A 22619-nucleotide genomic window follows, 5' to 3' on the forward strand; every position below is an offset into this window, starting at 1 on the left:
ACTAGGTAGTGCTAGCCATGGGCACACGGAAGTGTGTGTGCAGAATAATGGACTAGAGCATTTCCGTATAAAGGATGAGTTTTGTTTTCTAAGTCCCCCAAATCCTTTAAGATGATTATCGCTGGTACAGACAGGAATGAGACTTTAAAGAGATGACTACTACTTTTTTGAATGCTGGTGTTTTAAGAGAACTGTCAACCACCTGTTTAACCTGGATTTAAACAAATTAATCGTTGCTTACAAAGGTGACAAGTTGTGCTGTATTCAGATCTGTGGGGACCAGGAGGGAGCCTGGTGGGTAAAGAGAGAAGGGCACATTCAGCTGTGGTTAATTTGCCTTCTGTGCTTAGTCTGCCAGCAGAAAAAAACAGGGTGCCAATTTAGGGCATAAAGCAGTGTTAGCCAAGTGATGAGGCAGGCAACAAAGAGTAAGGTCACCGAAAAAATAACATCTTACTTCATGGCAGGTTTCACTTGTATCACTTTGATGGTATAAAGGAACCATCAAAATAGTACCATTAAATTACAGGCATAATATACATTTGCCAAGAAGAATCAAGCCTCAGACCTTAACAGTGATATATATCTTGAGCCTGTTCACTAGCAAGCATACTAAGATGATGATCTGATTTCTTCTTGTCAAGTGATGAGTTTCCTAGTGAAACTGTACTGCACCCCAGTTACCCACGATTACATTCAAACCAGTGACCCAGGAGATCACCGATCCTTGACAGTCCTTACAGATTTTGAGACCATGAGATAAAATGGGAATGCTTTTTGCAGAAACAGGAAGACTTTTCCTTTGCCATAACTAACCTGATTTCTGTGCAGCTTATTTGGAGACAGTAATTTAAAACAAGTAACATCAAGATTTCTATCACTGGATTTTAAAAAAACCAAACAATAGAAGTCACGGCCCTGGAGTCATTTACTATTCTTCAGCCTTTTATTTTGTGATAAGAGGGGAGAAAGATTAATGCCATTTTAATTTCCAACTTTTTTTTTTTTTTTTTAAATGGTTTCCCCTTTGGAAGATTTGATGTAATTTCAATAATTATGATATCCTTGAAATTATACTTCACTTTTCTTTTGCAGGAAGAAGAAATGTTTCGTCCAAATATGTTCTTTCTGCTTTTGCTTCCACCTATTATATTTGAATCTGGATATTCATTGCACAAGGTTAGCCCCTTTTACATGTTGAGGTTTTGTTTGGAACACATTCTGCTTTTAGTTGTCTTCATGAAGTTTAGAATAATTGCATAAAATTCCATCATACTAATCATCAAGGAATTGAGAGTGCAAAATTCAAGCCTCTTCAACCCTGAATGCAGGGAATGTAGCTTGTTATTGTTAACTGAGTGTTGGCAAGGTTTTAGGTACCACACAGGGGTTGTTTTCCTTGGTTGGTTGGAGAGGTCTCCTACCTCGTCAGAGCTGTACAAGGGCTTGATGTGAAGGAGGCAGAATGGGAAGGAGTAGAATCAGAAGTGGCAGAGGTGGGGTCACTCCGTAGCTAAAGGAGAGGAGAACGTTTGCAAGGTTTTTCACTCTTTACCTGGGGGCCTGTGTTTCCATGGACATTTCTCATAGCTCTAGTCCTGGCTGAAATGGTTCTGGTGCTCCCCATGTGCTGTCTTTCTGCTTGAGCTGCACCACAGGAAAGGGAGTGGGCACTGGGCAATAGTAATATCATGAATTGGTACCAACACTGAAGATTTTTTCATACAAAATCATTTTTCATACAAAATAGAAATGCACTAGCAACTGGGAAGTTTGCAAGCCTTTTTTTCACGTGCCCTGTCTACAATAGATGAATTCATTTGCAGTTTTGTCAGGTGGGGAATGTGTCAAAGTGCTGGTGAATACCCAGCTGTTCATCTGAGGATTAGGTTTTTGTTGGTAGGGCACATCCTGTCCTGGGCCTCAGAGAGATTTGCTGTTGTCCTCAGGAGAGCAGGCTTTTTAGACAGATGGTGTAGATATATATAAAGGGTACCTGGAACCAAACTAACAAACTGTTATTATCGGAAACCCAGTTGTGAATCAGAATCTAATTTAGATGCAAACCTAAACATGAGTTTTCCCTCAGATAATTTTCACTAATTTACTTACTTATTCTTGTGTTCCAGGGCAATTTTTTTCAGAACATTGGTTCCATCACTTTGTTTTCTGTATTTGGCACTGCAATATCAGCTTTCATTGTAGGTGGAGGAATTTATTTCCTGGGCCAGGTAAGACTAACTGCTTTGGAACACTTAAGTTTATCTGACTTGCTCTTTGAAAATCCACTTTTCAAGAGCAGGCAAACATAGCAAAAGTGAATTCCTGGGTCACAAAGTCCAGTTCTCTGCTATCGCAGAGGCAATGTTAGAAAACGCCTTTCGTAGATACAGTGTGTTCCATGTTAAAAGTAATTAAGACTTGAGTTTTAATTTTTTTTTACTTAGTCTTCCTATCAGAAGGCAGATCCAAAACCTGTATTCTGTAGAGCCATCTTCTAATTTACAATATTAAAGTTCTTTGTTTTTCTATGGTTTTTTTCACTTCTCTGCTTTGGTCTTTCCCCATTGATTAGGTGTAGACATAGATAATTATAGTTTTTCTCAAACTTCATTCTGGTATACAATCCATACTTTCCTCTTTGCCTTTCAGATTTCCATTCCTTTGAATTCCTTACGTACTCTGCTCACTTGTATCTGTTCCAGTTTCATCTGGTTTTTGCTGCTTTTGGGTGATCAGAATTGTAGCAGTAGATCACTGTTGGAGGGCAGTGTTAGACCGAGTAACATCCCTACTGTGAACTTAGGATTTGATGAATATTTTCATTTTAAAAACAGCAGAAAAACACAGTTGATTGTGATTCTTCTATGTTTTACCTATTCTTTCAGGCTGATGTAATTTATAAACTCAACATGACAGACAGGTAAGCTCTTGGGGAAATGGTGTAGTATATGAAATGAAGCGTTCTTCAAGATAACTGTATAAGTGAAATGCACTGTAGTTGGCCAGCTCTTATGGTTACTGTTTAGATTGCTTAGATTCAGCATGGTGTGTGAAACAAATAGATAGATTGAACACTTCTAAACCCTATTTATTACACCCTGATTTCCAAATAGTATTCTGTGCTCAGTGATTTTTCTAGACAGGAAAGATATTGGTTTTTTTTAACAAACCTTAAAGTCAAAATATGTAAACTTTGATGAGTTGGTATTTTTAATATATATCATAAGGGCATAATTTTCTTGTCCAAAACTTTTTTGAAAAGACAGAATAAGTTTTTCAATATCAATAATGTAGATTTTTTAAGAACTTGGCAAAGGATCTAATCAGTTTTTAGGAGTACACCACCCTACTATTAAATAAAGTTTGTTCCTGGTTTATTTGGGATTTTTGTTTCCTGTGTTGCCTATACAATAAACAGTTTTCTGTTAAAATCCATAAATAAATGGGGTGACAATCAAGAAGCATAACAAGCAAAAGACACACGAACAGCAAAAATCTTCCTTATTTGGTTCCAGTGTTTGACTTTCACACAGCTGAGCAGTCCCATTGCCTCTGTGTTGTCTATCTTTGGATTCCAAAGTACTGGAGTTTTAGCAGTTACCTGTAAATGTTCCTCTCTAGTACTCCTGAACAGGTAACACTGTGCATGTATGGTACATGATTTGGGCTGTGTCTGTAGAATTGGTTTTCCATTCTTCTGATTTTTTTCTAATTTATTTGGGGTAAGACATTGATGCTGTTGTTGAGAGCTGGGAGATAAGTATTTCTTCAACATCACTTCCAGCTGGACAACAGCTTTTCTTTTGATATATCAGTAAATGAAAAACAAAATCTTCCCTTTTGTCAATTCAAGTTCTTTTGAGTTGGGAAGAAAGCATTAACTTTTCACTGTTTAGAAACTATAACGCTTAATGTCTTTGCTACTAATTGTTCATATAAGTTTACTGGGTACATATTTTTCTTTCATCTAGTTTTCTTTTTTTGTTTTGTGTTCTCCCAGTTTTGCATTCGGCTCTTTGATATCTGCAGTTGACCCTGTGGCTACTATTGCCATTTTCAATGCCCTCAATGTGGATCCTGTACTTAACATGTTGGTTTTTGGCGAAAGCATTCTCAATGATGCAGTCTCTATTGTCTTGACCAAGTAAGTGCATTTGAACTACACATGTTTATGGAAACAGCAACCACATTATTTTCTGTTAATTAGTTACTCAGATATGCAGTAATTCTCACCTCCGTGCCTCATCTCATTGACCCCAGATGATTGATTGCTTTCTATGTTCATACATTTATCAGCTCTTTTTCCATCTGAGGGTCCTGACAACAGAAAACTGACACGTGGTTCAGGCTTGCACAAAATTATTTACCTTGCCAAATACAATCTGTGTCTTTGGCTTATACCCAGAGTCACACTTCAGTTCAAGGGGAGACACATCAACATCCATGCAGTAGTTTTCTATTCATGTTGGGCCTGTCACAGGAAAGAAGAACATCCAATACCCTTATTGTTTGCCCATGATAATTCTTTGGGGCTGAAAGAGTAAAAAAAAAAAAATAAGTATATCTTCATGTTATTTCTGAAGTCAATAGATGTGACTGTGAATGTATAGGAGTAGATATACCAAGAAGGTAGTGAAGTTAGAGTAATTTTTCAGTTAACTAACTGATTTTAATACATTCGTGGTTCTTTTATGGAAGACCATGAAGGCTAACAGCAGTCAAAAGGAACCTCATTTAGAATCCATGTCTTCTTTGCATGGAACTCTATGAAATACGTTTCTAAAACGCAAAGAGGTTTCTCCCCTTTCCTCCTACGAGCTTCTTTGGTTTTCTTCAGTGATCTTGTCTCTCCTCCACACCTAAATATTTGATGAGGCGTCTTCCTGTTCATTTGTTCTCCTCTGAGGATCTCACAATCCATCTCTTTTCTTTTTTGTGCCCTGAGTTTTTACCATTGCCAAATGTATTGTTTTCCTTTTCAAAGTTTGAAAATAGTTTTGTGATACTGGGCATTATCATAGCCTATTTACGCCATTCTGGGGATTCTTCAGAAGAGCTGTGCTGGATTTCCAGATCTGTAGCAGAATTAGGTTTCCCTTTGGGGATTACACTAAGACTTGATATAACATCTTTTGACATTCCTCTTGTTAAATATATCACAGTGAAAGCCTTTTAAGAGTGGCAGCAACAAAGAAATGGTAGTCTCTTTTGTTGTTGTTCTCAAAAGATGTGTGGTATTTTTGGATCCAGGCTTAGAATTTATAACCGTTTCTTTTTATTTATTTTTTAATTGCATCTAGCACAGCAGAAGGTTTGACGAGAGAAAATATGTCAGATGTAAGTGGATGGCAAACCTTTCTACAGGCACTGGGATACTTTCTTAAGATGTTCTTTGGCTCTGCAGCGCTTGGCACACTTACTGGTCTTATTTCTGCATTAATATCCTTTGTTAATTTTGGCAATACACATGTATAAATTGGTGAACTTCAACATTCTAATAGTATTTTTCTTTCCCATCCAGCATTTCTTAGGGGATATTTCTTATTAGACACTATTTTGTTGGCTGAGGATTTTCTCATGCTCGTTTTGGTTTTATGTTAGTGTACATGAGTGTGTATTAAAAAGTTCCATCAAATTTTTATGAACATAATTAAGGTCTGAAATGCTGTATAGTAGCTTATACCATGTGCATTGGAGTGTTATAGAATAGGGTAATTCATAATTTCAAATTGTATTAATTCCATTTCAATACTGATCCATTTTTACAAGCGTATGGCTCATTTTTTTACATATATAAAACTCTTAATTAAAAAGGAAAAAAAGCTACTTTTCCTGAAGGCTTTTGAGTCAGACCAGCTCATTTGTCCTTATGTATCATACGCAGACAGCTGAATGCAGATACTGTTCTATTTGGATTTACGTTGAGGTATTTCTTTGCCTCTTCCACTTCCATGAATTGGTTGCTAAACAACCCATAAGCTTCTCTGCTGAGATAAGGAAGGATGTTTGTTGTAAGTCAGGCACCTTTGTTACTTCTCAGAGCTTATTTAATGTTAACATTGACTTCACTGTAGGTAATCTTTTGTACTGGGCTTGTAGAACAGTTATTCATGTCATCTGGGACATACTGTTAAGCACTTTGTTTGTAAATAAAAGAACAGAGTGTTTGATTAAATAGAGACGTATTTCCTCTCTTGGTTCATTAGCCTGATTCCATGAACTTTTAAATTATTCCATACATCACAACAAAAGAGGGAGTCAGATGTTCAACACTTCTTTCACTGATAATCTAAATGATATTAAGACAAAGAGAAAAGCAGTTTATTTGCCCTATTACAGTTACTTGTGCCTCAAAGCATTGGATTTACCCTAAGTATAACAAAATTTCAGTGCAGTGAAGAGCATCTCTTGCTAGTTGCCAGCAGATAAATGTAGTTGAAGGTTGTTGCTGGTTCATGACCCAGGAGGAATGTGAACTTCCAGGTCACAGGCATTTAATCCTCTGAATTTTAACGAAGATGGTGGGTGGAGTATTTTAAGCATTAAGGCAAAGATGTGATTGAAGGAATATTTTTCACTGTTAATATTACTGCAAATCTGTCATATCCGTTTGAAAGTAACTAGAACTCTAGTGACCGAACAGAGGAGATTGTTTGAATGCTTAGTGTGGCAAATATTGATGTCTGGGGCAGAACCTACTTGTGCTGTGCTGCAGAACTGTGCATGAGATGCAAAACAGAACTTGCGGCCCTTGACAAATGTCCACATTCATGACTACAAATGTAAAGTAAGTTTTAAATATCTTGAGTATCAAAAGAACATAAGTTTTGTTAAAACATAAATGAGAGCTGTTAATTTGCTGTTTCATAGCTTTCCCCTATTTTTAGAAAAGCCTTTACTATTTAATGGTTCTCTCTGGATTTTCTGCAGAAATTTTCTGTAGTTTTGGAGCGGAGATTTCAAAGATTGAACATGTAGGAAAATAGCCCTTCTAGATCCAAACAATCAATTTGGCATGTTCCAATCAGCATTGTGCAGGTACATCAGTAGCAGATCTTTTCTGTCCCTAGGTCTGTTCATTCTGATAGACTTCTATCAGCAATAGGTTCTGTAAGTAGCGACTCATAAGAAATTATTAATCTTTCCATACTTGTGTCAAAGGCCAATGTGTAGACTTTGTTAGCTATTCAGTAGATAAGTACATTAAGCATAATCATTGCTTTGTAATGAAGTGACAAAGATTTAAATTTTTCTTTGAATATTTTTTTATTTACTTTTTCCGTAACGTTTTTGTGTGTACGTGCTAAAGCACATTGATTTAAGGAAGACACCCTCCCTAGAGTTTGGGATGATGATTATCTTTGCTTACCTTCCTTACGGACTTGCAGAGGGTATCTCGCTCTCAGGTGAGTGGCAAAATGAGTATGTGCAAGTTTATTGATAAATGTAGAGAGCAGGTATTATTTGTGTCTAAGAGGGTCCCAGGTTTTTTACATGTTTTCTCATTTAACCTGTGATCTTACTTTTAACTTGTCTTAACTGTTTTATTAAGAAATAATTATTTTCTACTTCATGTTATATAAGTATAGAAAAGGTAGTTGCAGTTTTCATAAGCATTAGGTAGCTGACATAAATAATAGTATTCTTCCCGGTTACCTCTGCCTAACACAGAATTAAAATTTCAGCTATAGATCTCAGCCACATCAGCTGACATAGATAACGTCCAGGCTACTGCCCTGGAGCCATTTTTCTGCCAGTCTTTTAGTGCCATTGGGAAAATCAGCTGAGACCACTGAGCGTTGTGTATATCTGAATACTTGGTAGAAGTTTTGCTGAAGGCCATGAGACGAGGCTTACAGGAGAACTTCTTCCATCATCCTGTAGAATCAACTACAAAGACAGGGTCCGGTTCTGCTGGATGTCCAGTGTCTCTGACCTTTGGTGATTTTTTTATCAGCAAAGTAGGTGGTTTATGAACTGTTTTTTTAAGGCAATCAGCTTCCTGTCTCATTTCTCAAAGGAAAGTGGGAAGGGATGCAACGTTTAGTATAATTCAAATAGCTAGGCAATCTGCTTGGTTCTTTCTTTTCATTTTTTCTTAAGTTTTAAGTGCATTGAAAGATGTATTTGTTCTACAACTTGGGCTAAACAAGAATGTTGTAAGTTTTTGAGGAGTAGTAGCAGGACTAGATTTCATGTAAATGAGCTGCAGGTATGAAATGAGACTTTCTGAAAATGTACGTGTGAGCTGATGTGAATATTTTGGAATGTATCTGTAGCAGTGCATATCAGCATATCTTCACTGATGTCAGTGGAGTTGTATTTTTTTATATGTATGCAGATGTGGCCTGTCATCATGGTAGTTGCGCAATCAAGATGTGTAATCCTAATGCAAACATTCCATTCCTGCCCACTTGCATCCAGAGCTACTCTGTGTGTTCCTATAGACCAGCACACGTGTGGGGAAATGAAATTGTTGAAACCCAAGCAAGCAATTTGATATCTTAAAATATTTGTATTGCTATAAAAACAAGTTTTGCCTTGTGAGAAGATTACTGTGGGAGGGTCTCAGCACATGGCCTGTTCTAGTTCTAATTTATATTGCTTATTAATACGAAATTATAATAAAGTATGACAGAATTACAGTGCTATTGCATTACGTAACCAACACATCCGTATGTTGGTATACAATGAAAAAGACTTTAGATTCCTAGTTATTTACTCTCAGGATGATAGAGGTTCTTTGTCATTGTTTTTGTAAAGACAACCTCTCTAATTTGCTCAAGTGCCTTCAAGAATGACTTCTCAAGAAATACAAACTTTGAATGACCTCAGCCAGGTCACCTCTGTGTTTCAAACAAAGGATTCTTTTGGCTGTACCTCAGCTATTCTAATCCTTCCAGTTACGTTCATCTGGGCCACTCCTGGGCACGTATCTCCAGCCAAATACTTATAGTCTTTTGAATTTCCTTTGTTTTGGGCAAAGCAGACATGCTCCCACATGTCATCCTGTCCTCTCAAGATCTGCAGTGCACTTGATTACTTCTGGGTTATGTTGTCAGTTTTGGTCAGTTATTTCCCCACAAGGAAATAACTTACAAGGAAATAACGCACTTGTTCTTCAAGTGGATGGCTAAGTTCTTTCATAATCCCAACCATCATCTCAAATGGCATCCTTTGCAGATGTAAGTCAATACATTAGCCATGGAAATGCCTAAGACTTCCTTTAAAATATCCAGCTCCCTGTGAATGCTGAACAACTGACAGCATGTCTGATAATGTCTTGAGCAGTTAGTGAAATAGGTTGAAATTCAGATTCTTCCCATAAATAACCAAGAGCTGGGAAAAAATGATGGAAAGAAGATGGAAAAAATCCCTAGCACAAAACAAAGGTTTGTGAAATACAGTGAAATCCGAGGTAGCTGTTCTGGCCTGTGGTATCAGTTGCTTTACCTCTGTCCAAGCTGTGCATGTCATTAGGGCAACTGAACTCTATCATGGAAAAATGTGGTGGCTTTTCCCATAGTTGATAGCTGAGATTAATCTCTCTAGTAACTTCTAGCAGATGGTTTAGTGACCCTTTCTGCTGGCAGCAAGAGACATTCTGCACAGCAGCATTCCTTTCAGGCCCCACATATGAGGCTATACCTTCCTTACGGTTGGACTCCATGATCTTAAACCTCTTTTTCAACCTAAATGATTCTATGATTCCTACAACAATTGTTGCCCTGAATTCACAAGTCTCAATAGCTTTTCTGATTCTCAGGTTGATAAAGAATTGAGGGTACACCTGTGTGAGCTATTTGTTCTTAATTTTTTATGTTATTAGGTGTAGTGTACCATACTGGAGTGAATTCACACGTGTGTCCTGTTGGTCTGGTTCTGCTTCTGGTGGAGTGATTGAGCCTGGCTGATCAGCAGATAGGAGAGAATGACACACTTTCTGGGAGAACTGGATCATACAGTTCTCTAGCCCTGCTATTCTCAAATTGTTTTTATTCTTCTTTTGAGCTCACCTCTCTACCTGTTAGGAGAGTGAAAAGCAGGAAAAAGTGCTCAAGAATTGGCTTTTTATTTCCCTCACTTTTATGGGAAAATGTGACATAACAGGCATTTATTCTAGCTTACAAGTGACCTATACTGAACATCTTGGTATTTAACATGACCGGTGGCGTGAAACCAGTATGAATAACAACGGTAATAGAAACCCCACTTATTGCTTCATAAGCTTTTGTGTTAATAAGGGCTATAAACACAAATATTTGTAGAGTGCAAACTATTCTTCTGTTGACTGCCACATTTTTCTCTACAGGTATCATGGCGATCCTCTTCTCTGGCATCGTGATGTCTCACTATACACACCATAACTTGTCCCCAGTTACACAGATTCTAATGCAGCAGACACTGAGAACTGTTGCTTTCATGTGTGGTAGGTGCTACCTACTATTAATACCTAATATTAATAGTTTAAAAATGTATTTGCCTTAAATACTGATTCTGATGTGAGCAGCAGAAGTGTGAATTTTCTTCCAGCCATTTGTATGTCAGTGGCACATGTCTTTAAGAGAAGAGTTCCTAATGGTGGAGGCCGGAGGGCAGTCAGAAGTCACCTTTCCTGCCATACTGGATAAAGCATACAGTAAATCTCTCTGTCTCCCATCCTGCAGGCTGCTGCTAAGATTTGCCACAAGATTGGTAACTGAATAGAGATCTCTGACTCCTACATTCCTCAGGTCTATTTTTAGTTTTAGGAGATGGATTTTTAGTGGTATTTTTAAAAATGTTTTTGGATATAAAAAGCTACTTGCAAAAACAGTATCGTCACAAATTGAAGTTTTTGGAAGTAGTGATTGAAGCAGCTCAGAGTCCCATAGCCTTTCCATTTCCTTTTACAAGCCAAACTTTTGAAGAAATGACATGCTTCTGTAGTACAAATGGATCCCTGTTTTTTAAGGGGTGGCACGAATATGTTCTGTATTGTTTGCAGGAAGATGCATGTGCAACATGGTCAGGGAATGGCCGTGCTGCAAACTGAACTTAACCATTCGTTACCTGAGCACCAGTAGCTCATCAGGGTTTGGTCTTAATCTATTACAAATGCTAAAAAAGCACGTATTCATTCAAGCCACTGTAAAGGAGTTATTTAAGACACTGTGCAATTTTGTAAACATTTGCAGCAGATTTTGAACATGCAAATATAAGTCACCAGTACCCAGTGCATGACCAAACTATTTCTTCTGCTGCTCAGGTATTACCTGCAATACTCAGGTATTGCTACTGTCTGTCCAAAACCATCCTGTTTTTAACTGCCTTCATGATAAGGAACCTACCTTGCTAGGACAGCAGGGAAGTGATGAAACATCTTGACTGTGCGGTTCTCTGATGGTAACGTGTAGGTGCTGTGGAAATAAAATGGATTACTGTAGTCATTGTGCAGTGATGGTACCATTTCAGGTTATTAGAATATACAAGGGTTGTTAGATCATACAGTGCAGTATTTCATTACGAAGAAAGTAATGAACTGCTGCTGTTTATAAAAATTTAATCAATTGAATACTTTATAATAATGTTCAATTTGCAAGATATGAGATTGTGCCTGACATTTCAGTTTTATATAGAATCTGATTCAAAGCTACAGAAGTCATTAGCAGTTGCTCCTGTAGCTTGTGTTCTGCAGCTTGCCCTATATTCCTCAGTCTTTAGAAGAAGGTTTTGCTAGCTTTGTTCATACTCATTAGTAATTTACAGCTGGAAAAAGCACACTCAGACTGAGGTGCTGTCTACTGACAGAGAGAGTGGAAGAATCTAGTCTTTTGCATAATGGCATTTGTGCCTATTTTGTCATTCAGAAGTCAAGAAATATTATTTTATGTACCGTATGTAGTAACTTAGAATAGAATAGGAAAGGTTTTATAGAATTGTTTATTTAAGATGTGATTTCTCTTTTTCAGAAACGTGTGTTTTTGCATTTCTTGGCCTGTCGATTTTTAGTTTTCCTCACAAGTTTGAAATGTCCTTTGTCATCTGGTGCATAGTAGGTATTTACTTTCTTCCATATTTGTTTAGATGTGGTTTTGGTATTGGGGAAGAGGGGAAACACCTTACAGTTAGAATATTTCATAATTCTTATATTTTATAGGTTTTTATGGAAATACTTTTATACTTTTATATATTGCACAAAATTAACTCTCACTAATAGCATAAAATTATTCTTCTTGTTCTCAGCACTTTGGTGTACAAATACATCAATCTTTAAGGAATTCCAATTTGCTGTTGGTTTGAAGTCCTTCTGTATAAGATCATTAAAAACAAGAAGACCCTATTAGATTTATTAAAATAATAGAAATCTGAAAAGATGCTGAGATTATTATACATGCCACTTTATTCTAGAAGGTATTTTACCAGAAAACAAGTTCTTACATATCTTTAGCTTCATATGAAGGATCTGTGAGTGGGCAGTTTGTAGAAACTACAGTGCAGACCCATCGAACTCGGTTCCTTTCATCTCTGCAGCACTACAGTATTTGAGGCTTTCTCTCTCATGTATCATTGCAGTTGTCTACATAAACCAAGTTAGTCCATACGTCACTTCTCTCAGAGCTCACCTTCTTCAGGGGAAGTACTGACTCAAACTTTCTCTAATGTGTATTAATTCTTCTACTCCATTCTTATTTTTTCTTTCTGTATTTCAGTGTAGCTTTATGTAGCACTTTGAGTTATGTTTCACATGGGGGTTACCTACATCTATTGCTATTACGATTTTTTACTGTAGATATGAAAAGCATGTTGTCTTTTGCAGAGTCAAAAGAGGGAAATGTGAATCCATTTCCAGTGGCGTACAGCAACATATGCTAGCATATTTTAGTGTGTGGTTCAGGGGAAGAATAGTTATCTTCAATTTATGGATAGTGATATCTGCACAGGGAGCTGCTCTCACAGCACTGCACACAACTTCCTTATCTATCTAAGGTGTGACACTTCCTTCTGTGTAGCATTGCCCTCACAGGCATAATGCAAATTGCGTAATTTTGGGGTGATTCATAAAGGAAAACATCACAGCCCTTCAAGGATCCTGCTGACTAATTCTAGGATATTTACCTTATCTAGGTTTGTTTGTGGTGAAGCTTGAAAGCAATGCCATTGTGAAAACCTTTGGCTTTTCTGAGTTAAAGTTTTCACTGTGTTTGTTAATTGTGTGCCATTAAATCAATAGTACTTCCCCCCCCACCAGAATGTTGCTTCAATGCGTGGTATATTTTATAACCATAGCCAGGGAAGTGTTGAGGAACTGGATTACATGCTGTTTGTTTGGCTTCTGGCCTTTTTCTCTGAGGAACTGGTCCATGGGGAGACAATAGAAATATCTTACTGCCTCTTAGCTGCTGCGCCAAGGGAATGATTAAAGGAGCTGAACTGACTGAACTGAGGAGAACTTTTACCCAAAGTAATTCTTGGTCTTTCTGGAATGCCTCTTGGGTTTCATTTATTTATTATAAGTAAAGGAGTGTCTGGTCTCTGTCAGTGACAAGTCTGGTTTAGTTTCAGTTAAGCAGACAAAATGTTTAAAAAGTGAAATTCCACACTGACCTATGCTGAGAGATTTCTTTGTTAGTTTAGCAGCACACCTAATTGCAAGGCTTGTGAGTGAAAAGAGCATATTCACCTTACTCTATACAAACCAGATGCAAGTGGGGCCTCTGTGAACGTAACACATCAAATGGTCTTTTGCTTTTATTTCTGTTTTTCAGGTACTTGTTCTGTTTGGTAGAGCAGTGAATATTTTCCCACTTTCCTACCTACTCAACTTTTTCCGTGATCATAAAATCACTCCCAAAATGATGTTTATCATGTGGTTTAGCGGTAAGTTAAAGCTCAAAGTTTGGAGAACTGGAAAAACCGTTTTATCTTTTTGATTGTGTGGCCTACTCTGGGAAGAACTGGTTTTCCATCTGTGGAACAAACTCAGCTGAACTCAAACACAAGCGTAATAGATTTGTTCTCTTTGCCTTTATGACAGAGGACTATGCAGTGGTGATCCCCACTAAAGCATTCCTGCAAAGAGTCTACCTTTCTTTCTAGATCTAGCAACTTCACAGTTTGAACAACAGCATCTGAAGAGCTCAGATTCATTTTAGGGTGGTAACCAAATGATAGATAAATGGATATAGTATAGGACTGTAATTTTTTTTTTAAGATGGAGAATTCCTGTAGAGCTATCAGGGCACTGAGGACTAGCTGTTGATTCACTCTTCATTGATTTACTGTTCCCTCTGTTAAGGTTTACGGGGTGCAATTCCCTATGCCCTCAGCCTCCATTTGGGCTTGGAACCAATCGAGAAGCGACAGCTCATCGGGACAACTACAATCATCATAGTATTGTTCACAATTTTGGTGCTGGGAGGAGGAACCATGCCCCTTATCAGACTGATTGACATCGAGGACTCCAAAGCACGCAAGAGGAACAAGAAGGACATTAATCTTAGCAAGACAGAGAAGATGGTTTGTTTGAATTTTCTATTCAGAGAATCACTGATTTTTTTTTTTATTTTTTTTCTTAATTTTTACATTTTCCAGGACTAGTACATCTTTTTTTTTTACTAGAAAGTAAAATGTAAGCAATTGATAAAGCTAAGGGAGTAGGAAAAAGCCAAGCAACATAACATTAAAATATCGCAAAGACAGATCTTAGTTAGTGTTTACACAAAATAACTGTTTGGACAAAGGGAGGAGAAATAGCCTCTTAACTCTATCTAATTATAAATTGATCCCTACAAATTAAAGTAACCCTTGCAAAAGCATAAAACAGATGATACAGGATTGAGTCATATACAGAGGAAAAGTAGCTACTACAGTGTGAGTCATGAATTAATCATAAAAGGCAGATGGGAATTATTTTGAAAAAGTCAAAGCAAAGGCCATGAGAAGGTGGTAGCAACAGCACCCCTCTGACTAGATTTTATTTTAAAGCAGTTTCTGGCTAAGCAAGAGTACTGAAGGAAACTAACAGCCAGTCTGAAGCCTCAGGTGCGAAAGGCTGGAAGACAGACTATCCTAAATTTTTGCCTGTTATGTCCCAAACCACTGACCAACACATGCAGGGTATTGTTCTGTAGGACCAGCTCCTCTTGGTGTGAGGGTTCAGAAAGATCTTATTCTGTCCGTGTAGGGAGGTGTGTATAGGAAGAGCACAGGGGTAGGATGTGTTCTGATACAGGGCTTGTTTTCAGTGAGACAATGACATTAGTGTTGCTTGCTGGATAAAATCATTTTCCAGCTCACAAGAGAAAACCTACACACTAGAAATCTGTTCTCAGCAATAGTAACAATACAAAATATGGAACATTTGAGGTCTTTTACCTTTCAGCATGAAAAGGGAAGCGGCTCTGGAATCATATGGCCATAAGCCCTGGTAGGCTGGGGTGACAATTTCCATATTGTTCCAGCACAGGAATTGGTTGTGAGAAGGGAAAGCACAGAGTAGGGGGCTGAAGCAGGCTGGGGGGATGACTGCCACATTTCTGAGGTTATTCCAATATTTGTGATCTTTCTAGGGAAATACCATAGAATCTGAACATTTATCGGAGCTCACAGAGGAGGAATATGAAGCCCAGTACATAAAACGCCAGGACCTCAAAGGGTTTATGTGGTTTGATGCCAAGTATTTGAATCCTTTCTTCACCAGAAGACTCACACAAGAAGTAAGTCTTTCTTCTTTTCTTGAAGAAAAGCATCTGTGGTAGAGCTGGTTGTCACTTCACTCTGTACCATTCAAGGCTCAGAGTGTAGCCAGGCAGCTTCTACATTAGGAACCTTGAGCCATCTAATATATTACTTGTGCATATGTAGAGCAGCTGTAATGAAAAGCTGCACTGTAAAATTGCAGGTTGGATTAAATGAGCATCTCCCAGGGCTACCACAATTAAACTTTAAAAGGTGTATGGATTTATTGAACTCACCTTTAATCTTGCAGAGCACCGTGAAGAGTATCAGGAGTTACTAGTTACTACTGTTGCTAGAAAAAGCTGCTGCCACTCGTTTTTAAAGTGCTATCACACAAAGTACTGCCTTTTACTGTGTCCTGTGAATTCTGCAGTTGTGATTCTTCTGCAGAGTCCAGTTTTTATCTGGGAAATATGCACCTAGAATTGCAGCCTTCACTTTTAAGACTTCTTCACTGGGAGACTGAGACTTTGAAGCTGTAAATGTAAAATGACACCTGACTGAACACGAAACTTAACACTGAGTGGCTCCAAGAGGTGAAAATACTGTGCCATTTTCACTCCACACTTCAGAAGCCTGAGACTCTTTGGCTGTTTTTCCCATTTGCCATAGAATTAAGTATTTTTGCTGTGGAGTTTGTCATTTTATGTAAACATGCACATTCCATGTTCCTGGCCTGCACAAACGTAGTATTTTTCCTCTTGTTTTGTACCTTTTTTTTTTTTTCCAAACCAATGCTTTCAGCACTTTCCCACAAAAGCTAAAGGCTTTTTTTTGCAAAACCAAATCAAGAAACCAGAGTAAGCATCTGACTTGTAGTTGGTAGCCAACAGCACAGGCTGCTATCCAGATTGCAACCAAAAGCCAGAAAAATAAGTATGTGAATCACCAAAACAGGCCACAAGGTTCCCACTGTCCCTGGGAACACGTAGAGTGAGATTCAAAGGCAGGCCATCCAGACAGCACTGGGATTGCTGAAACCCCCAGAGCAGGACTGGCTAGAAAACACAGGTAAAAATACCTGTCATCAAAAATATCATCCGTGGAAATAATTACTGATTGAACACTTCATAAATATTTTCTTGTAGGAAACAGAATTGCTTTGCACGCTTAGAAACCAGGAGTGGATTATTCCTAAGGAATAAATACATTCAACTAGTCTTTGTCTCTTGCTGTAACTCACAGGTAGTGTTGTAGCTCAGTAACAAACTGCTGTGGTTTGCTTTTGCCTTAGGACTTGCATCACGGGCGCATACAGATGAAAACCCTCACAAACAAGTGGTATGAAGAGGTACGACAAGGACCCTCAGGTTCTGAAGATGATGAGCAAGAGCTGCTATAGCAGAACTGGGCAGGAGTGCAATGAGTTTACCATTAGAAAGAGGATTTAAGTATCAAGAGTCTGACTGCATAAAAGCTGGAAAGCTAAGAGTGAACTTTCTGATTTCAGGTTTGTCTTGTGCTACATGTTTAGGTATAAAACGCAGCTCTGCTGTGCTTGACACTACTAGTCAGTGGTGGGAATCCATAAGCGTCAGAGACTGGACTGAATGAAGAACCTTTTGTTCAGATTTTACAGCATAGCAAATTCCATGCAGCCTATTGAAAAGCAGAAACATCTGCCATGAAACGATGACGTTGTTTAATGGGGGGTCTTCTTCCTATTACGAAATCTGCTGTAAACAGATGAAGTACAGAGCCATTGTATGACTCTGCAAAACAGAATGAATTGCACTTTACTTTTTTTTTATATATATATATATATTCATTCACAGCATGGAGAGTCTTGACAGCTTATACTGTGAATTTATTTCCGCACTAGTAAGGGAATCTGACTGGAATAGATCTGTAATTTATGGGATTTGCACATTATGAATCCAGAAGATGCACGCCTTGACAAAAAGCAGATGTTGCACATACAAGGAAGCACCTCTGAAAACTGGTGGGCTTGTCATTTAAGAAGTTCTTTATTTCTATTTTATGGGATTTTTTTATTTTTATTTGGTTTTATACTGAAGTATCTAATTATACTGATTATAGCATGGTTTGGGGGAGTGGGGAATTGTATCACACAGTACAGAACTGCCTTTGAAATTCTAGTTTTAATGTGTGTTTTCCTTTGGCTAAAGCCAGTTGCAGTTGGGTTTGTGTAATTGGCAGTTGCTCCTTGCTGGCACTTTGGCTTCAAATCTTAGAAGACAGCAGCTTTTGTTTTGCCTAAGTCATGAAGTGTCCCTAACACTCCAGAATTCACTAGTGGAATTTTTAAGTTCTAGTGGGAGCAAAAAAGTAATTTTCCATATCATTCACTTGCTGAACTAAACGTGTGCAGGAGGAAGAAGAGTCTACAAAATCTCATCGAGGTACAGAAGGCAACATTGCAAATGGCCTCAGTTGGGACGTGCCAAACAGCTTTCATTAAGCTGTCCTGATTGTTAATATGATTTTTCTCTTCTGCTTACACTGTTGCAAAATCAGCAGTATCATGTCACTTTTTTTATATGGCCTCATCTGTTTGCTCCAAACTGCATATACCCCAACAGACAGGCCGTGTTTGTTGCACATTTGCCATGGTTACCCCTGCAGCCGCTCGCTCCCGCTGCCAACCCAAATTCCTCATTAGACCTTTGCATATTCACTGTTGAAATGTGAATTTTAGCTCTGCCCATAAATCTGACACGCAAGTGCAAATGTTTGTTTCTCAAAGTGTGAGACACGTATTTTTGGTCTGGTTTTGCTACTAAGTTTTTTAATCAACTGCTTACCTGCTGGGGGGAATAAAAATTCAAGAATGTATTTAGAATCCTGAGCCTGTGTTGTCTGAGCAGTTTTTCCGAAATAACACATCATGATACAGGAGTCCCTTCTCCCCTTTTTCCCCTCTCCCTGTTGTTTCAGAGCTACTCTGCTCCTTCCAGAGCTGAAACATGCACCAGTGGGAATGTGAGTGGGGCATAAACACAGCTTCTGGTGTTGACCAGAAAGCAGTTGGGGCTTGCTTTGTTCTTAGGAGAGAACATACTTAAAAAAAAAAAAAAATAAAAAAAAAAATCAGACTTTTTCTTCATCCTTCTAGACAACACTAGACTTAATTACAATTTGGTTACCCATCCATCTTACTCGGTTTCTCAACTTGAGCATTTTAAGCCCAGGAGCTGGCTGGAAGGTCTCTGGAAGCTTCTCTTGTCACTGGAAGGTGGACACTGATCTAGGTGCTATTGCACTGGCCTCAGTGTTATGCCACAGTCGTGCTGAAGTATAAAGTAGCCTCCAATTTCTATTGTTATTCCAATGAAATAGGTCACCTGGGAAATAGATGGAGGTTTTTACCCATAGACCAGCCCTTTGGTAACTCCCATCAAGGCAAATTGATCGTGTCCTGCCCTCTGCTGGCAATTAGTGATAGCGCTCTGGCGTCTAATGAGAGCCATTTGCTGGGAATAATTTTACATTAAATTGAAGCAATTAACTGATATAGCTAGAACTAATGAAATCACTTTGAAGCAATTAAATTGAAGAAAATTTGGATGGTTTAATTTAAAAGCAACCATTCTAGAACTTAAGATAATACTACGTTTGTCAGAACTTGGAATTAAGACAGCTTTGTTCTCCCTCAAAACACGCACTAACTTCCTTCTTTTGCAGCAAATAGAAGATTTTTTTTTTACCATTATTTCAGTGACCAATTTTCATATTCATTTATCAATACATTGACTTTTCTGTGACAGTCATTTCACAGTTTGGATTTCTTCACTTAAAATAATATGCTCAGAAAAGAGAAATTATCTGTCTGCTTATTGACTTGCCTTGCAGTTACTTGAGATAATTTCCTATTTTATCAGGCCAGTATTTGACTCCAATTCCCTTTCCACAAGTATCAGCAACCCCGTCCTAACTTGGTGTCATTTGCAAAGTTATGTGAATGCAAACTTGATTTTTTAATTTTTTTTTCCTGTTCTTACCTACAGAGCCAGGGGGAAGTGCACTGCAGATGACACTAATGACAGAGGCTCTGAAGTTCTGCCACGCTGCAAATTCAGCTTGACAGCTACAGAGCCATGCAAGGGAGAGGCAGGGTGAGCCCAGACCATGGCTTGTGGCAGCTCACAGCCTCCCAGAAGTTATTTTTCCCTTTTCCAGCCCGTCCCGCAGCCCTGTGTTAGCCCATGGCAAGGTGCCTCAGCTGCTGATGGCAAACCCACCATGCACAGTGTGGAACAGTGATGGCACCCAGCAGCTCCCACTGCCCAGCCAAGCCCAGCCCCAGTTCCCCATCCCTGTGCTGGGGATGTGGCCATGGGGATGGTGTTGAGCCAGGGGAGTCACCAAAAGTCCCCAGATGGCCCGGGTGCTGGCACAGAGCAGGCATTTCCCCAGCTCAGCAGCCCTGCCTGAGTCAGGATGCGGCAGAAAACAAGAAAAGAAACAAGAATGGCCGTTTTGGCAGTGGTTCTCCTCCCATCAGCCAGTGGACAGCCAGGCAAGGTCCCCAGGGAACGGCTCTGACACAGCAGGGGACTGCAGGGAGCAGACCCCTCCATTCCCTCCCCACAGCCTGTACCAGGAGGCAGCAATCCCTGCACTGGGATGAGGTGGCCCAGCCACCCACCTCGCCCAGGAGATGTGGGCTGGCACCACCATGCCACTGGAGAGTGGGTGGGACACCATGGGACAGGAGGTCCCATGCAGACACCCTGCACGGCCTCTTCCTCACCACTCAAGAGGACAGCAAGCCCCCTCTGCCTCGTCACCACCGCCAGCTCATGTCCCTGTTTCCCCACCAGTCAAAAGCCCCTTTGCAAAGCCCCCTCCAAGCTGCCCGATTCTTGGGGCTACTAAAACTACAATCAGACTGGCCAGCCCGATGGCAACCCCTGTGCCCCCTCACACCCCAATTGGGACAGCTGCACCGAGCACAGTCATCATGCCACCAGGCTTGGGACAGCACCCAACCACCCCCACCGATGCTCAGCCAGGAGAGCTCCTCACTCCCACCCATAAGACATGGTGGAGCATAGGATGGGGCTCCAGTTCCTTCCTGCCAACACGCCATCACCACTCCTGTCCCCCACGGTGACACGTCTGAGGGTACGGAGAGAGCTGTGTGGTGGTCTCTGATAAGCCACCATCACCAAAGAGCCTGGTTCACCCACCACCTGCACTACCTTTGAGCCCCATCGTCGCCCCAAGAGCCAGACCCCAGCCCCAGCCCGCTCGTGACTCACCGAACGCGAGCAAACACCTCCAGCTTTCCCTGCCTTGGTTTCATCATGATGAAGATGCTATTTTTAACTCAGCCACACCAAGAGACACTCATTTATTTTAAACATTAAAGCACCTACGGGCTGTTTCTCCAGCCTAATCTAAAAGCTGCCATAAAAGGACAGAAGGCAATAGTCATTATCTGCCTTTCAGGAGCTTAACCTTTGGAAAGAAAGACCAGGGCTCTGAGCTTTGCTTGTTGAACACCCCTCACCTTTTCCCAGCGACTGCACAGCCCATAGGTGAGGTCACCCACCCCAGAGAGGAGGTTTCCACCCGTGGGGCTGCCTTTAAAGGTCAGTGGCACAGACTGCAGCTGAGGGGACTGCCCAACTTTCGAGAAGAACAGGGCCACAGGAGGTGGCACAGCCAGAGCACAGACACCAGAGGGGAACATGCACCAGCAGCTTTGTGCAACCACTCATTTTGGAGGTACCAAGGGTCTGGGTGCAAGGGGTGGCCCCAGCCATTACCTAAAACAGTGGTGTGGCCCAAGGGCAGCTGTGCTTTGGGCTGATGGGATCTTCATCAGAGATTCCCACTTTAAATCTGAACAGGGGTTGGATGAGCTTGTGTGGGACCTGCCAGAGAGTGGAGCTGCTGAGGAGGCTGGTCCTGCTCCCAGTCCTGCTGGTGGGGAGGCCAACAGCAGCACAACAGCCGAGAGCCACCAGCTGGGAGGGTTTTATACATTCAATTAACCACCACAGCCAGGAGTAATGAAATCACTCTGAAGCAATTAAGCTGAAGGAATATTTGGAGGAGAGGGGGGGGGGAGGGAATTATTTAAAAGGCAACTGCACTTAAACTTCAGAAGGTGCCCACTGCACTTGTGACAGCTCAGAGTTACGACTTCATTTTTCCTCAAACTACACCTTAAACTCCACAGCTTGGAACCACTGGAAGAAATTTCTACCATTAACATCAATGACTGATTTTCACATTCACTTATAGTTTTGCTGACTTTCCTCAACAGTCACTGTATTCCCTATTTTTCCTTTCCTAGGACACGCAGCTTCCCTACCACCTTGGAGTGTGTCGCTGTGCCCTCAGACCCCTGAGGGACCCCCTGTTTTGGTGGAACACAGCTCACAGTAGGCCCTGGGGACATTAGGGTTGATGTGCCCTGGCTCTGGGACACCTCCCTTTGTCATGAGTTTTTCTGTCCCAGGCAAACTGAAAGCCAAGCAGAAGGGTAGAGCCTGTCCCCGTGGCCTCAGGGGAGCACAGCAGGCATCGGTCACTTTGTTTGAGGTGAAGATGTTCTTGAAAAGCCAGTTCACAGAATCGGTGTTAATAGAAATTAAACTCCAAGGGCACATATTGCCCAGAGGTTTGTGTTTGTACACAATCTAACCGCTGCTACCCTTAGCCAAGCCTGCTATCCAGAGAGGGAATGGCAGAAGAATGATACTTGCTCGTGGCTTCATTTATGTAAAAGTCACATTTTACTGGTCATGATAACTATGAAACATGGCCCTAGAGGTTGCTCCTGGGGTCTGGAGGACACAGCCCCACCAGGGCCCGGAACACACAGGAAGGGACAGCCTTTGGGTGAAGCCATTTGTTAAACTAAGAGGGAGGCTCAAACAACACACCACCCGAAATGAAGTCACCATTAGTAAAAGGCACAA

The 22619-nt window shown here is 40.2% G+C and overlaps 1 protein-coding gene across 1 annotated transcript in view; it reads left to right on the plus strand.

The window, feature by feature from the left end:
• The window catches only part of SLC9A8 (solute carrier family 9, subfamily A (NHE8, cation proton antiporter 8), member 8), a 30893-nt gene extending 12361 nt beyond the window's left edge, over positions 1-18532 (plus strand). The window contains exons 5-16 of the mRNA XM_014943825.1: positions 1096-1179; positions 2130-2231; positions 2889-2923; positions 4004-4147; positions 5304-5442; positions 7304-7409; positions 10316-10432; positions 11955-12037; positions 13752-13863; positions 14282-14502; positions 15555-15701; positions 16958-18532. Coding sequence (XP_014799311.1) covers positions 1096-1179; positions 2130-2231; positions 2889-2923; positions 4004-4147; positions 5304-5442; positions 7304-7409; positions 10316-10432; positions 11955-12037; positions 13752-13863; positions 14282-14502; positions 15555-15701; positions 16958-17065 — 1398 coding nt within the window. The 3' untranslated portion in view covers positions 17066-18532. The remainder of the gene's footprint in view (positions 1-1095; positions 1180-2129; positions 2232-2888; positions 2924-4003; positions 4148-5303; positions 5443-7303; positions 7410-10315; positions 10433-11954; positions 12038-13751; positions 13864-14281; positions 14503-15554; positions 15702-16957) is intronic.
• Positions 18533-22619: the final 4087 nt, after the last annotated feature.

The sequence above is a fragment of the Calidris pugnax genome, unplaced genomic scaffold (genome assembly GCF_001431845.1).
Source record: "Calidris pugnax isolate Ruff unplaced genomic scaffold, ASM143184v1 scaffold118, whole genome shotgun sequence".
Lineage (NCBI taxonomy): Eukaryota > Metazoa > Chordata > Aves > Charadriiformes > Scolopacidae > Calidris > Calidris pugnax.